This window comes from Eleutherodactylus coqui, chromosome 5 (assembly GCF_035609145.1).
Source record: "Eleutherodactylus coqui strain aEleCoq1 chromosome 5, aEleCoq1.hap1, whole genome shotgun sequence".
Taxonomy (NCBI): Eukaryota; Metazoa; Chordata; class Amphibia; order Anura; family Eleutherodactylidae; genus Eleutherodactylus; species Eleutherodactylus coqui.
The window spans coordinates 129,315,739-129,330,138 of NC_089841.1; the positions used below are offsets into that span (position 1 = coordinate 129,315,739).

Sequence of the window (14,400 nt, forward strand, 5' to 3'; positions counted from 1 at the left end):
ATATTCATGTATAAAGGTGTACCCATGATGCGCTTTTTGTCCATTGCTGACTTCAGGTCTGCATGAAATCCTCATCCCTCAGGACAATAAGAGGGACTGCATGCTGTGTTCTCTGCGGGCAGCGCTGTTAACTGCTGTTAAGAATGAGAACAATAGCGATGTATTTAGAGAACAGACCACCCGCTGTTCTCTAAATACATACAATGAAGTACTTAAGGGCTGATTAGTCCATTAGTACCTATGCAAAATGATCGCTTAAACTGTCAGTTTCTGACCAATTTTGAGTGATCATCTGAGTGTGTAGATGCAGTTTAGCAGCAATAAAAATGCCCTCATGAATACAATAGAAAGCATACAGACTATAAACCAAAACTTATGACAACCATTTTATGAAGGATTTATTACTTAAATAATGCACAATGTTATAATAACTCATAACGTATATGCCAAATCATTTTAAAAACTGCTTCAGATGTCCAATACCCCTGTTATCCATCTCCCAGACAGTGCTGGTGACAAAGTGTAATTTCAGGATCTAAAGCACTCCAATGGTGAAAGGGTTAATAAGTTGATCTGTTTAGGATATAAAATTGTCTTTTTTTTTTTCTTCTGATTTTCTTACTTTTTGTTGATATGAGCAAACTTGAAGTGTTCAGTCAGAAGCAAGATCATAACGTTAAGCATCACAGCCAAAGTAAAGTGGAGGAGACTGAAATGATTCAGCGGGATGAGAAGTTACACCCACTCGGCGCATCTATCCTGTAAATGCAAGGCTTGGAAAAAATACTTGTTTAAAAAAATATTTTAGAAACCATAAATATATTTATACAAAATGTCTTGAAAAAAGGAAAGGAAAATAAGAAAAATGACTGCATATCTTCATGTGAGAAACATACATCACTGGAGAAAAGACTTGTGCTAGATTCGTCACTCTTCATATGAGCTAACATGTCACTTGCACACAGCAGAGGCCCGCCCAATATTAGTATGATGCATGTGGCTGCGTTTACACCAGTGTCATGTCTTGTAACAGATCACAAGCTTTAGGATGAGTTCCTACACAGCAGGACGGCTGCGGGATGGAAATAAAAATGTGGCACAAATAGACGTAAAGTAAGTTTTAACAATGGGGCTACTTTCACATGAGCAAATAAAAAGTTGTGCCCAGGAATCTCGGGTGCAATTTGCATCAGACAGCACTAGGGGCATCGTGCCCAAGTGCTGAACACAGCAAATTGACATGCTATTCTAGTCCGAAAATCAGACAAGAATAAGACGTGCTGTGATTTTTTTTTTTTTTAACTCAGACTATCATTCCAAATAAAAGAAAGCCCGTGCATACACCCTTTCTAATAAATGGGTGCTATAGCCGAAAAGCATACAGAAAAGCAGCCTGTGTGCATGTATGCTTTCAGTGAAAAAATCTGCAGTATGCTATATTTGTTGTAAGAGTGCTGTGGATTTTCATCATGGAATTCATTCATTGCAATGCAATAAGCGAATTGTGCAGTGAAAGCCGGCATCAAGATCTGCACGCCGATTTTGGTGCTGAATTTTTTCACGATGCGTGTTCATAGCCTTATGTGGGATTCAACTAAACACCAAAATCCTTTTTTTTTTTAGTGTTCGTTCAAGAAAAATTTCTCCGAAATGAAAAATGCAGCATTAGCTATTCTGTTTTTAAAAAGTGTAAAGGGTGGTGTGCTAAGGGCAAAGGCATTTAGTTGTATATACAGAGAATCAGCTCATTATACAGTTATTTAAAGGGAACCCGTTTTTCACTACACTATGATGCCCTCAGAGAGTGCAGCATAAAAGGATCAGACGTGCTCATTTCAGTAGTTTGTTACTTAGAAGTTGATGGGAATTAGTACTTACATGCTAAACTTTGTACTATGCATCCAGTGCTGCAGCAAAGTGCCCACTGATTGCAGATTCCCCCCATACCACTAGCCTGGATTCTCCGTATTATCGTGTATAGGGAGAAAACCTGCAATCAGCAGCTGAAGGGTGGAGGTGCCCACGTATCACTGGACATCTTGCTTCTGCACAGTTCAACATGTAAGTACTCAAACTACTTCACATTAGCTCCTATGTGACAGACCACTGAAATCAGTGTGTCTGTCACTACTCTGAGGGATCTATTGTATGGTTTGTGCCAAGATGAGGCAAAATAGTAAACCATACATTTCAGATTGCGGTCACTGAATATTTGTCTGTCTGTCAACTATACCTCCTGACCTCTCAAATCCACATTCATGCTGAGTGCACATAGGTTCTGAATAGGGACCTCAGAGTAAGCTGTTGTTATGCTTTGTTCTCAGACACTTCTAAAGCATGTTGAAATCAAACAACGTGATCCTTTTCCCCCCCCACTGAGACACCCTTGTACATTAGATGGTCAACAGCTGGTCCCATCGAAATTGGTGAGTTTTGCCAACATTAATCTAATGCATATGGCCATCTTAACACTATACACCCAAATAAAATGTTGTAGGCAACTTACTCTTTTCTGGGGGAAGGGGGCTGTACTGCATCACTTCCTTGAGTCTATAAAGCTGGCCATGCACGTAACTGCAGGCCAATTGAGCTTATTTTATTTGGCCAATAGTTATTAATTCTGCCCCGATACAGTTGCACACTTGGCTTAGCTAAACAGGCCATGTGTTCTCAATGAGAAGGGAATAAGCCACTGTCAAACACTTCTGATAGCGGCTAATCTCCCTTGAAAACAAAGGACCCTTCAACATTTGCCGTTGGAGGAACGTCAGATTCCCCCATACACATTAGATGGTTGGCCAATGTTTCTTTAATGTGTATGGCTACCTTAGTAGTCTATGGGAGGAATTTTTTAGATTAACACTGACGAATGAAACACGAGTCTTTAGTGCTAAAGAAAGATGTGCAAACTATTAAGAGGCATGCCTCTTAATAATTTTGGTGTATCTTTTGCTGTCTGTGTGCCAGAAGTTCAAGTCTACACCACGTATGAGCCTGATTAATTCATAGCAGAAACTGGTGTAAATTATAGCATTACAATAAATGTGTTGAGTCATGGAGGCCGCGCCACTTTTGGTAAGCCCAGAACATTTTTTTCACCTCCTTGGAAAAGTTGCGAGAGAAGCTCAAAAAGTTGCAAATTATTATTGTGCAACTGTAGCATCTGAGCTAATCTGCTGCAGCTCGAAAAAGATTCCCCCTATCAAATGTTTCTATACATTGACTCTCATTCATTTGAGGTGCCATAAAGCACACAATTCCTGTACAGGCCGCCCATCAGGGTCTGTGTGTCTCCAATATGGCTGCCCACAGGGAAGGTTTTATATTTACAGGAACAAAAAAGACTAAATCCCATTATGTATCGCCTATACAAGTCTAATCACTACAACTAAATACATGACACATTTCCTTTAAAAGGATGTGCCAAATCCTCCAGACACTCTCTGTAGCTGTTCTCTGCTTAGGCTGAAAGCTCAAACTCCTAAACAAGTGGATCGTTAGGTTACTTCACTTTTCCTAATAGGGGCATTTTCCAAAACCAGCTTCTTTAATGGAAGACAGATTGAACAAACTATGAAGCTCACATTGAAAAATTGATGCATTTTTTGCAATCTGTTTCGTATCGACTACAATGGCCAATATATATATATTTAGTGGATTGAAAAACGTATCAATTGATACATTTTGTGCTTCAGTTGTCAAAAATGTTTGGTTCTATTGTATAAAGAAATTCCTCAAAAGAATACAAGTGTGAATGCAGCCCAAGTAAGACATTTCCAATATTACTGAATTACATAGATACATATATGGGGCCACACACAGACTTCTTGTAGCATTAAATTTGTGGGTCACAGTAATCTATTGAATCAAATGATCATCAAGTCTACTTGAAACTTTAATGCAACTATCTGTAAGACAGAGGGTAGAAAAAGTTGCACCCCTGACTGTAACTATCATGTGACTTTACCTACTGAAAGTTGCGATGGGACAAAAGTCTGTGTGTAGCCACAAGCCAGACGCCTCGTGTGTGTGCAAGCAACAGAACATTGGAAAGGCATTTCCCATTACATTTAACATCGTCTCATACACAACTCTAATCACGAATACCTTGCTCTCTCTCGGTTGTCGGTGTATGTATATATTATATACACGCACTAGTAGGAGCTGTAGAAAAGGTTGTGCAAAGCAGAAACATTTTAACATTTTACTAACAGTGATGTATAGTGGAGTACAAAAATGTACTTTTACCTTTAAATGTCATAAAATAACAAAATAAAAAGTTAAAGGCTGCTGTATTACAGAAGTGTATGCAAGATGCCACCGGCTATATGAACAGGTTTGGCAAGTTAGCAAATACATAATTGCAGCATTCATCACTTAAATGAAAACTGGTTCTCTTGCTCCAGGAAAAGAGGGTTACATATCCAAGTTACGGGTTAACAGTCTCTGAATGAAGTCCGAGTGATAGTACAGAGAGATAGTGCTACAGTGCATGTTGCTGCAAGACAAGTCCCGCTCCATCTCTTGTCACACTATAGTCTCTTTTGAATTTCGTTTGAGAGAGTGCAGTCCCAGCAATGACTGTTGATTGGAAGGTAAATTGATCGATTTAGGGATCACCAGAATAACCCTCTGATTGGTCCGACGCCATTCGTTGTATAATCTACAGTGGTATCTAAATGACACCTGAAGGGGGAAAAAAAATAGAAAAGCATTTTTGAAAACGCTTATTTAGTTTTAGCTTTTAATTAGAAACAAAGGAGAATTGTCCACTCAGGACAATGCCGATGTTGAAAGGGTATTTAGCAAACAAGGCTTAAGGCTCATTTACACACAACGATTATCGACTCAAAATGGATTTAAACAAGGTCTTTTGAGCGTTAATCGTTGCGTGTAAATGCTACCATCGTTGTTTTTTTATGCTGAACTAAAAATCGCAGTTCTGCGGAAAAGGTATCGTTCGTCTGGCCAACTGATAGCAGGACCGCACGCTTTGATTCTCCGTGGGAGCGCTGATAACATTGTTTTCAGCTACTGACCCACGAGAGAACAGTGGAACTGTATGCAGATAACAGATCACCCACTGTTATAAGCATACAGCAAAGGAAGCCTCATTTAAATGCAAATGAAGCTAATAAGCTACTAATAGGCATTAGTGCCCATTAGTAGCTATGCAAAATGATCGCTCAAAACGGTCACTCAAACTGTCTTCTGTGCGAATTTCAAGCGGTCATCTTTGTATGTAAATGGGGCTTAATACATTGTAGGGAAGCATTCAGTTTCCTGCAATGAATAAGACTTAAAAAATGTAGATGTTTGCATTCAGTAGACACTGAGTTCTTCATAACTGAAGAATTGAAACCCAAAATACTTCGCGTTTCAATTTTTCACATTTAGGCCAGGCCTGCCGCATGTGGAATCCGGTCCGCCCATGTTCCCGGCCAGTCTCTCAACGTACCGGGTTTTCTGTAATGCGGATGACCGCGGCAGTTTGCCATTGGTCATACACAGTACAGTTTTTTTTCTTTGAATGTTTGTATTTCCCACGCTGTCACTAAGCAATGATGATTGCATATGGGCTACTGGTCAGAATACCTCCATCAACTTCAATGGAGGCAGTCTGTGGCAAAATAGAGCATAATGCGATTTTTCCTCCATTTGCGGAACACACAATTGGTATTCGCGAGTGTGAGCGAAAAAGCTAAAGTATATGCCTTTAAATGCCTGTTTTGCGCCACTGATTCTCCGTGTGGAACCTGATCCCACATACCGCAATTGGAATCTGTCCGTGTAATCCTGGCCTTATCGTGATCTCAGTGTTTATTGCATACAAACATCTAAATTTTCATTAACTGGCTAGAAGCAAAGTAGATTGAAAAAACATTGATATACATCACTTAAAGCTCTGTCACTGAATGTTATCAGTACATCTACAAATCTCAGTTTGTTTTGTCACTTGCGCTATCCCATCCCAACAGTCTTGCACTAACTTTTGATATCTGTTAAGCAGACCATAGATTGGCTAATCTTTCAAGACTAATCTTCAAATAAGTCCATGAAAAGACATTGAGCTCCTCCATCAATCCCAATGACCATGCTGCTAGCGAGCCCCCAGTCCTAAGCAAGGGCAATTTGAGTGTTCTGCCCCCCAAGGTAATGATCATGAGCCCCTTATTAATTACCAGTTACAATACACTTGAGTTTTTGTTTTTCCTACCACCACTTAAGCTTTATGGGCCGTGGACTGTCCAGGGGCCATTTGCCATTGTCCTGTTGGTTAATCCACCCCTGGCTGCCACCAATTTAGTGCCTGGATGTGCTTGTGCATAGAAAGTTTTTGAACTCTCCCTTTTTCACTATTCGTTCATTTACTCTTTTTTTTCTCACATATATTCCTGACAGCCAGAACTTTCTTAACAAAGACTACTTTGAAAATCTCTAAATACTTACAAGTGTCCAAAAGAGGTAAATTGTAAAGAGTGCAACAGTAAGTGCAATAAGTCCAACTGCTTCTAGTCGGCTGCTGAAGTGCAGGTGATCCACAGCTCCTCGGAGACATAGCCATCCTGAGATGGTGGCGAGTGGGGTTATGAATAAGAAGCACACCATGTCTCCAAACAGTGTCCTCTTCTCATGTTGGGGGCCAGGATTCCGTAACCACTGCAGAATGAAAGGGACAGAGTAAAACCTCCGGCGAACCAATATCCCGAGTTCACAGACTGATAAGACAAAAACTCTGTCTAATACGGCAAACACTTATTTATAATCAGACTTTTAGTACATGGCATTTTTCAGTAAAAAAAAAAAAGCTTCACTTCAACATTTGTGTTTGTTTTCTGCCACTTGATCTTTTAATCTAATGAAACTGGAAGACAGAACAATGGATATAGTCAATTAAGTGATGACTCCGATACAAGAACTGTGCAGATTTCAATTACTTGTACATTATGTGCTGCATGTCCTACTGGAAGATCCTTTTAAGTTCTCAATATCTGCCTGGTAATCTTGAACGTCTGGTACTTGTAAATCATGTGGATACTAAATTAGGGTTTTTTTGCACAGAGAGATAATCTTTCTGTGGTGTAGTACTGCCTGGCAATCAGCAAGTCAGTCAGCGCTTGTACCTTTTTGCGTACCTGGGCAAAAGTTGGGTATGGGGACGAATGCTTGTTACTACGATTGTTCATTACCACACAGAATGCACTTGTCAGCAGCACATCTCTTCTTTACAAGGGCATTTATTGGCTAATCGTTGCCCTTTTACACGACCTGACTGTGGAAACAAACTTTCGGGTGACTGTCTGTGTCCTAATGTCAGCCTGTGTTAAAGTGGCTTTAAAGGAATTTAAAGGGGTTATCTAACCTTTAAAAATTGATGGTCTACCCGCACACTAGACCATCAATATCTAATTGTGGGGGTCAGTCACTTGGGACCCCCACTGATCAGCTGATTGAAGGCACCATGAATGCTGCAGTCTCTTTAAGGTTTACATCTGAGCTGGAATTGGTCAGAGCTCAGAATGCCGTATTTTTTCTTAGAGTGACCATTCAGAGTACTACAGACTTGTCCCAATCACTTCTGTGGGACAAACTTCTAGTATCAAGAATGGCTGCTGTAAAATAAAATATGGTGTTCTGAGCTCTGACAGGATCATGGCTCAGTTGTAAACATGGAAGAGGCTGCTCACAAGAGCATCGCGGCCCCTGTAATCAACTGACCGGTGGGAGTTTTGAGTGCTGGACCCCCACGATCAGAATAAATACATTTGCTCAGTACCCGGTATGACTTGTAGCAACAAGTTTATACATGAAAACACTTATTTTCTTCAACTGTGCAGAGCGCTCATACGGGTGCTATATCAAAGTAGATCTAAAAATGAAGAAAATGCTGCCTGGTCCCACCACAGATACATATTGGAGCAGCGATGGTAACCAACTAATCGCCATGGGCCCTTATCACAACATCTCCAACAAACAGCTGAACGTGGTAGAGGAAGCTATGGCAAGCCAGATATTTCCCCTGCAGAGGACACTTCAAGGGGTGTATATAGTATCACATGGTGGTCATTTAGATGAATGAAATATGGATGGCTTGAGTCTGCCATAGCGAAGGACACCCCTTTGGGATATTGATATTCTCTAAACGTGCACACAGAAAGTGATCTTCAAATGGGTAAAAGGGCGCATTGACATATTTTGGCACAAGTAATATACAATGGTATAAAAACATCATGCGAAATATGAATGAACACTTAAACACTTCAATCAAATATATGTCAAAGCAAGCTTCATCAGTGTTTGGTAAATAATATCGTTACCTTGTCAGATGGCACACTATGCCAATAGAATAGTGCGCCATGGCAAACTTTACTATTCAGCTAGTGCTTTTCTAATAGTAAGTGTATTAGATCAGCGCTCTTTGTTGACAGTGTGGACCGCCAATTAGAAATGACCCCAGTGGTTCAGTGTTCCAATGACAACACTAAACTATCAGGGCAAAGCGCCATTGTCATTGAAACACAATAGTTCTGGAGACAAATGGTTTGCAACTCCAGATTTGATGTATGAGCGCACATTGAAGGGGCTGACGAATTATTGTGCTGGAAGTTTATTTCTTCTAATGTTTAAAAACCTGGAAGCGAACATTAAAAATGGGGGAACAAATATGCTGTAAATCAAATCTTCCTTTTCTTCCAGTAGAAGTGATTCACACAGGAGTCTCACAGACCACTTATGATTCAATAAGACCGATAACAAATCTGATGCACACGAGTCACATGGAGGACCTGCACTACATCCGCCTGCAGCTCATATTAGCTGATATCCCATGTTATGTCACACGCTGCGCAGCATGTGATAGATAAGAATTCTGTGACCTTACAGAACAGTCAGCCGTCCTGTATCAAGTCTACCAGAGGTTTATGTTCTCGCTCTACTTCTCTTAAATGTAACTGTTTACTCTACCTCCTTCTACTTGAGGTATCTAAACATGGACCAACAATCGGGGTCCCAAGGGGTGTTGTCTGATCCTGGCCATTGCAGCATATTCTTAGCTGTAATATGCAGTTGACACCTGCTACAAGTGGTAAGGACACAGCGCCGGTGCCTGGGACATTCGCATGCTGTAAATTTATACAGTTTAGTGTTAAAGGGGTTTTCTGGGCAATACCTATTGATGACCTATCCTCAGGATAGGTCAATAATGATTAAAAACCAGGGGCCCAGTGCTTGGGATCACCGGCAATTGCCTAACTGTGGGCTGTATGTGCGTTATACAGGACCGCAGTGGAAGTGGCCTAGCTGGCTTAATCCCCATTGAAATTAATAGGAACTGAAGTGGGACAGGAGTGGAAGTGTAGTAGTTGCTCCCCTCCACCAACACCAGTGCGTTCCAAATGACCACAGTGACCAGCTATTTAACCAGAAGGTGTGTTTTTATTGACATCACACACCTCAGAAAACAAAGTCAAAGCATACACATTACCTCATGTGTTGGACAAACTAGGGTAACCATGTTGGTAAGGGGGGGAAAAAAGCCCGTATGCTGTCATGATGTCTTCCAGAAAGGGAATTATCAGTAAGAAAAAATTCCCGTTTTCCCCATGACAGCATACGCTGGAGGAATACCAAATAAGTGGCATGGGCTTTTTAGGGAGGGATTACGGCTTGGAGCACCTTCCTACCGAAGGATGCGTCCTGACTAGAGATGAGCGAACGTACTCGTTTCGAGTACTTACGCACCCGAGTACCGCCATTTTCGAGTACTTCAGTACTCGGGTGAAAAGATTCGGGGGGCGCCGGGGGGTGGGGAGAGGCGTGGCGGTGCGGGGGGTAGCAGCGGGGAACAGGGGGGAGCCCTCTCTCTCTCCTTCACCCCCACTTCCCACTGCTACCCCCCGTGCCGCCACGGCGCCCCCCGAATTTTTTCGCCCGAGTACGGAAGTACTCGGAAATCGCGGTATTCGGGCGAAAAAGGGGCGTGGCCGAGCACGTTCGCTCATCTCTAGTCCTGACTATATTTAAAGTCCAGCCTATAATGTTTAATGAAAGTATGGCCTGAAGTCCATGTGGCTGCGTTACAGATTTGCTCAATCGACGCGTGCGCTCTCTGCCCAAGAGGATGCCACCGCTCTCGTTGAGTGGGCCTTCAATCCTTCTGGAGGGGGGATGCCCTTGGCCTTGTAAGCCTCCTGGATGGCTCTCCTGAGCCACCTGGCGATCGCATCTTTAGAAGCGGCCTTTCCTTTGGCCTGCCCCTGAAATTGAACGAAAAGTTTGTCAGACTTCCTGAAACTTTCCGTTGCCTCAAGGTACGCTAGTACCGCTCTTTTGACGTCTATATTATGGAGCTTTTGTTCTTTTCCATTTTGGAAATTTTGGCAAAAGGCTGGAATAACTATTGGTTGGCCCTTGTGGAAATCTGACAATACTTTAGGCTGGAAGGACGGGTCTAAAGAAAAAACTATTTTGTCTGGGTGGATAGTCATATATGGGGCCCTTCGTGAGAGGGCCTGGATTTCCCCCACGCGTCTGGCCGACGTAACTGCCACAAGCAGGGCTACCTTGTACGTCAGCCAGGCGATGGATAGATCCGTAATCGGTTCGAATGGGGGGGGGGGGGGGTCGCAGAAGGCCTGAAGGACTATGGTCAGATCCCAGGGTGGTGCCGTGGGCCGTGTGACTGGATGTAATCTGCTCGCCCCTCTAAGAAATCTCCTAATCCACCTGTGCTCCGCCAGCGCGAGATCGAAGAATGCCCCCAAGGCCGCAATTTGGACTTTGAGGGTATTCGGACTCAAACCTTTATCCAGGCCCTCCTGGAGAAAATCTAAGATTTTACGGACGTCTGGCTGGTCCAGCTGCTGGATGTCCTGGCCTAACCACTCCGAAAATTTTTTCCAGACTTTGGAGTAGATTTTGTGTGTCGAGGGTTTAAGGCTCTCGCTAATGGTGGAAATAACATTAGGGGAAAGACCCTTCCCTAGGAACTTTACCCGCTCAAGCTCCAGGCTGTAAGCCTGAACTTGTGAACTTCCGGGTAAAGAAGAGGGCCCTGCGACAGTAGGTTCGGTCTTGTTGGAAGGTGGAAGGGCTCTCCCACTGACAGGGATCTCAGGAGGGGGAACCACGGTCTTTTGGGCCAATATGGTGCTACAAAAATTACTGTTAGGGTTGACTGCAGTAATTTCCTTAGCAGGAGCGGGATTAGTGGTAGAGGGGGAAAGGCATACGCTAGGTCCCAATCCCAGGGGTGAGAGAGAGCGTCCGTGCCCAAGGCCTGTTTCTCTGCGCCTCTGGAAAAGAAAAGCCGGCATTTGGTGTTTGCGCTTGATGCAAAGAGGTCTACTTCTGGTACCCCCCCACTTCTCCACAAGAAGGCTGAACACCTCTGGATGGAGTTCCCACTCTCCTGGGTCCACTTTCCTTCTGCTTAAAAAGTCCGCGGCTGAGTTCTCGGCTCCTTTTATATGAAAGGCCGATAGGGACTTTGTTGTGCCTTCCGCCTATTGAAGGATCCGCCCCGCCAGTCGTTGTAGTGGAGGATTCCTGGTGGTACCCTGGTGGCGAATGAGTAATACTGTTGTCATATTGTCTGAGAAGATCCTCACATGCTTCGCCACTAACCGTGTTTGCAGGCTACGCAGGGATTTCCATACCGCTTTAAGCTCCCTAAAGTTCGATGAGCTAGCTTTCTCGTGAACGTCCCAGGCCCCTTGTACATAACCGCCTTCAAAGTGGGCCCCTCACCCTTTGGCGCTGGCATCGGTCGTGATTATTACTGCCGGGTCCAAATTCCAATCGGATGCCTGAGACAGGTTGTCCGACGACACCCACCAACGGAGTGAAGCTCTGGCTTCCGCAGAAATAGGGATTGTCTGATCAAGCGAAGCCTGCAACTTGTCCCAATTCTGGAGAATTAGTGACTGGAGTCCGCGACTATGGAACTGGGCCCAGGGGACCACGCCGATGCACGAAGTCATTAGTCCCAGGATCCGCATTGCGTCTCTTATCGTTACCCTATGTTTTTTATAGAGGTTGGAACATTCCTCTATGATAAGATGTTTTCTTAGGGGAGGAAGGGACGAATTTTGTAGATTGGAATCCAGGATGACACCCAGGAATTTCTTCCTGGTTTCTGGCTCCATGTTGGATTTTGACTCGTTAATAATCCAGCCAAGCTCCTGATTTCGTAAGAAGGCCACCATTTCTATCACGACCTTGGAAAAAATTCGCGGAGCCGAGGAGATTCCAAATGGGAGGCAGACGAACTGAAAGTGGCAGATTTCCCCCTCCACCCTCAGCGCAAACCTCAGGAACTTTTGTGAGTTGGCGTAAATAGGGATGTGAAAATAGGCATCCTTAAGGTCTATTGTAGCCATTACGTTATCTCTGGCAATTAGAGGAGTTGCAGTTCTAATGGTTTCCATTTTGAATTTCCTATATTCAATGAATCTATTCAGTTGTTTGAGATTGATAATGGTGCGGTGGGAGCCATCTGGTTTGGGAACCAGAAAGAGGGGGGAATAGAAACCTTTTCCCTATTCCTTCTTGGGGACCGGGATAACCGCGCCGAGACCCTGCAGGTTCCGTACGCCCCCTACAACAGAGCCTGTTCTAGGCCTGGAGACTGGGTTGGGGTTATCATAAATCTGTCCGGGGGGCGGGATAGTAGCTCGATCCTGTACCCCTCCGCCACTAGGTGCAGTACCCACTCGTTAGTTGTAATACTACGCCAGCTATTGGAACAGCGAGCCAGTCTACCCCCTACCGGGCCCGAAAGTATGGGCTGAGGGACAAAAGTTAAAGTCTTACCCCTTCCGCCCTTTGGATAAGACCATCTTCCGGTCTTCCCCTTCCCGGCGTACGTGGACGAGGGATGAGGAGTGAAGGGTCTCTTGGGTGGTCTGGTGGCAGGCAGTCCGTGATTCTTGTCAGCTGCTTTCTCCAGCAGACGATCCAGGTCTGGTCCAAATATGCGCCCGCCCCGGAACGGTAGGGTACATAGCCTATTTTTGGAAGCTGAGTCCCCCGACCACTCTTTTACCCACACTGCCCTTCTGGCGGGGTTCGATAGTGCTGCCATGCGGGCTCCGAAGCGGACTGTTTCCATTGAAGCATCCGCCAGAAACCCTGTTGCCATCCGTAGCAGAGGGATGCCACTTGCGAACTCCTCCCTAGGGGCTTTTTGGTCGACTAGGGCTGCGAATTGGTCCAACCAGATTGCCATGGAATGAGCCACGGAAGTGGCCGCGATGTTGGATTTCATGATCAGACTGGAGGTAGACCAGGCTTTACGCATGGTTGTGTCCACCTTATGGTCCAACGGGTCCTTTAAGTGGGACGTATCCTCAAAGGGTAATCCGGACTTTCTGGATACCATGGCGATTGCCGCATCGACTTTTGGTATCTCGTCCAAAAAGGACACCTCATCTCCCGGAAATAAAAGGCGTTCTTTGAATTCCCTAGGGATTAGCGGAGCCTGATCCACGCTCTCCCACTCATTTAGAATCAGCTGCTTGAGCGTGGCGTTTACGGGGAATGAAGATTTCCGTTGCGGGAGTAACCCCGCGAACATATCCTCCTGGACTGTGCGGGGTTGCTGCACATCTTCCTCCACCTGCATGGTTCTGCGTACAGCTTTTAGCAGTTGATCCATGTCTGAGGTAGAGAAAAGATATTTTTTGTCCTCCTGCGTCACTTCCCCGTCAAAATCCATATTTTCCGCTATGTCGGAGTCAGACTCAGACACCGCCGGAACCGACCTGCGTGTAACCCCGGAAGGCCCAGGTTGGAGGTCCGAGAGGGAGGACTGCACTTCTTCCCGGACGACTGACCGAATTTCGGCCATAAGGGAAGTTTTTTCCCCCTGCATAACTTTTGCGGAACAGGTAGCACATAACGTTTTTGTGCAGGAGTCGTCGAGTTTGGTTAGCATACTGGACATTTTTTACTCCTTCGTCTAGCCTCCCTCGGTTTTTGAGTATCCCTGTCCTGTAAGACAAGGGAAACTCTGTTAGTCGGGAAGTGTATGTAGTGCAGGTGTAGGTTGGTCCACCGGACCACTTACAGTTTGGAGGGTCTCTGGGTCCTCTCTGGCCGACATCTTGCGTCTTGCAGGAACGCTTCCTGTACTTAGGATCATTCCTTAGCGTGGGGAAACACCACCAGCTGATGCAGGGGCAGCAGATTTTTAAATTCGGCGCCGGCCGCGCCAGGCCACGCCCCTTCACAGGCCACGCCCCCTTTGCGGAGCATCTGATGTCACCGCACTGTATCCCCTGGAGCGCTCCTGTCGGCTGGACCCGGAGATGGCGGCCGCCGCCTGAAATGACGGCCGCAGTGGTGCCGGCAGCCCGTACTTGGACCCCGGCCCACGCAGTCCCCGGAAAGCGCCCAGAT

The 14,400-nt window shown here is 44.8% G+C and overlaps 1 protein-coding gene across 3 annotated transcripts in view; it reads right to left on the reverse strand.

The window, feature by feature from the left end:
* Positions 1–373: 373 nt before the first annotated feature.
* MARCHF3 (membrane associated ring-CH-type finger 3) overlaps positions 374–14,400 on the reverse strand; it is a 213,702-nt gene continuing 199,675 nt past the window's right edge. For all 3 annotated transcript variants that reach the window (XM_066603139.1, XM_066603137.1, XM_066603138.1), the window contains 2 exons: positions 6,451–6,660; positions 374–4,686 (listed from right to left, as the gene is read on the reverse strand). In XM_066603139.1, coding sequence (XP_066459236.1) covers positions 4,528–4,686; positions 6,451–6,660 — 369 coding nt within the window. In that variant the 3' untranslated portion in view covers positions 374–4,527. The remainder of the gene's footprint in view (positions 4,687–6,450; positions 6,661–14,400) is intronic.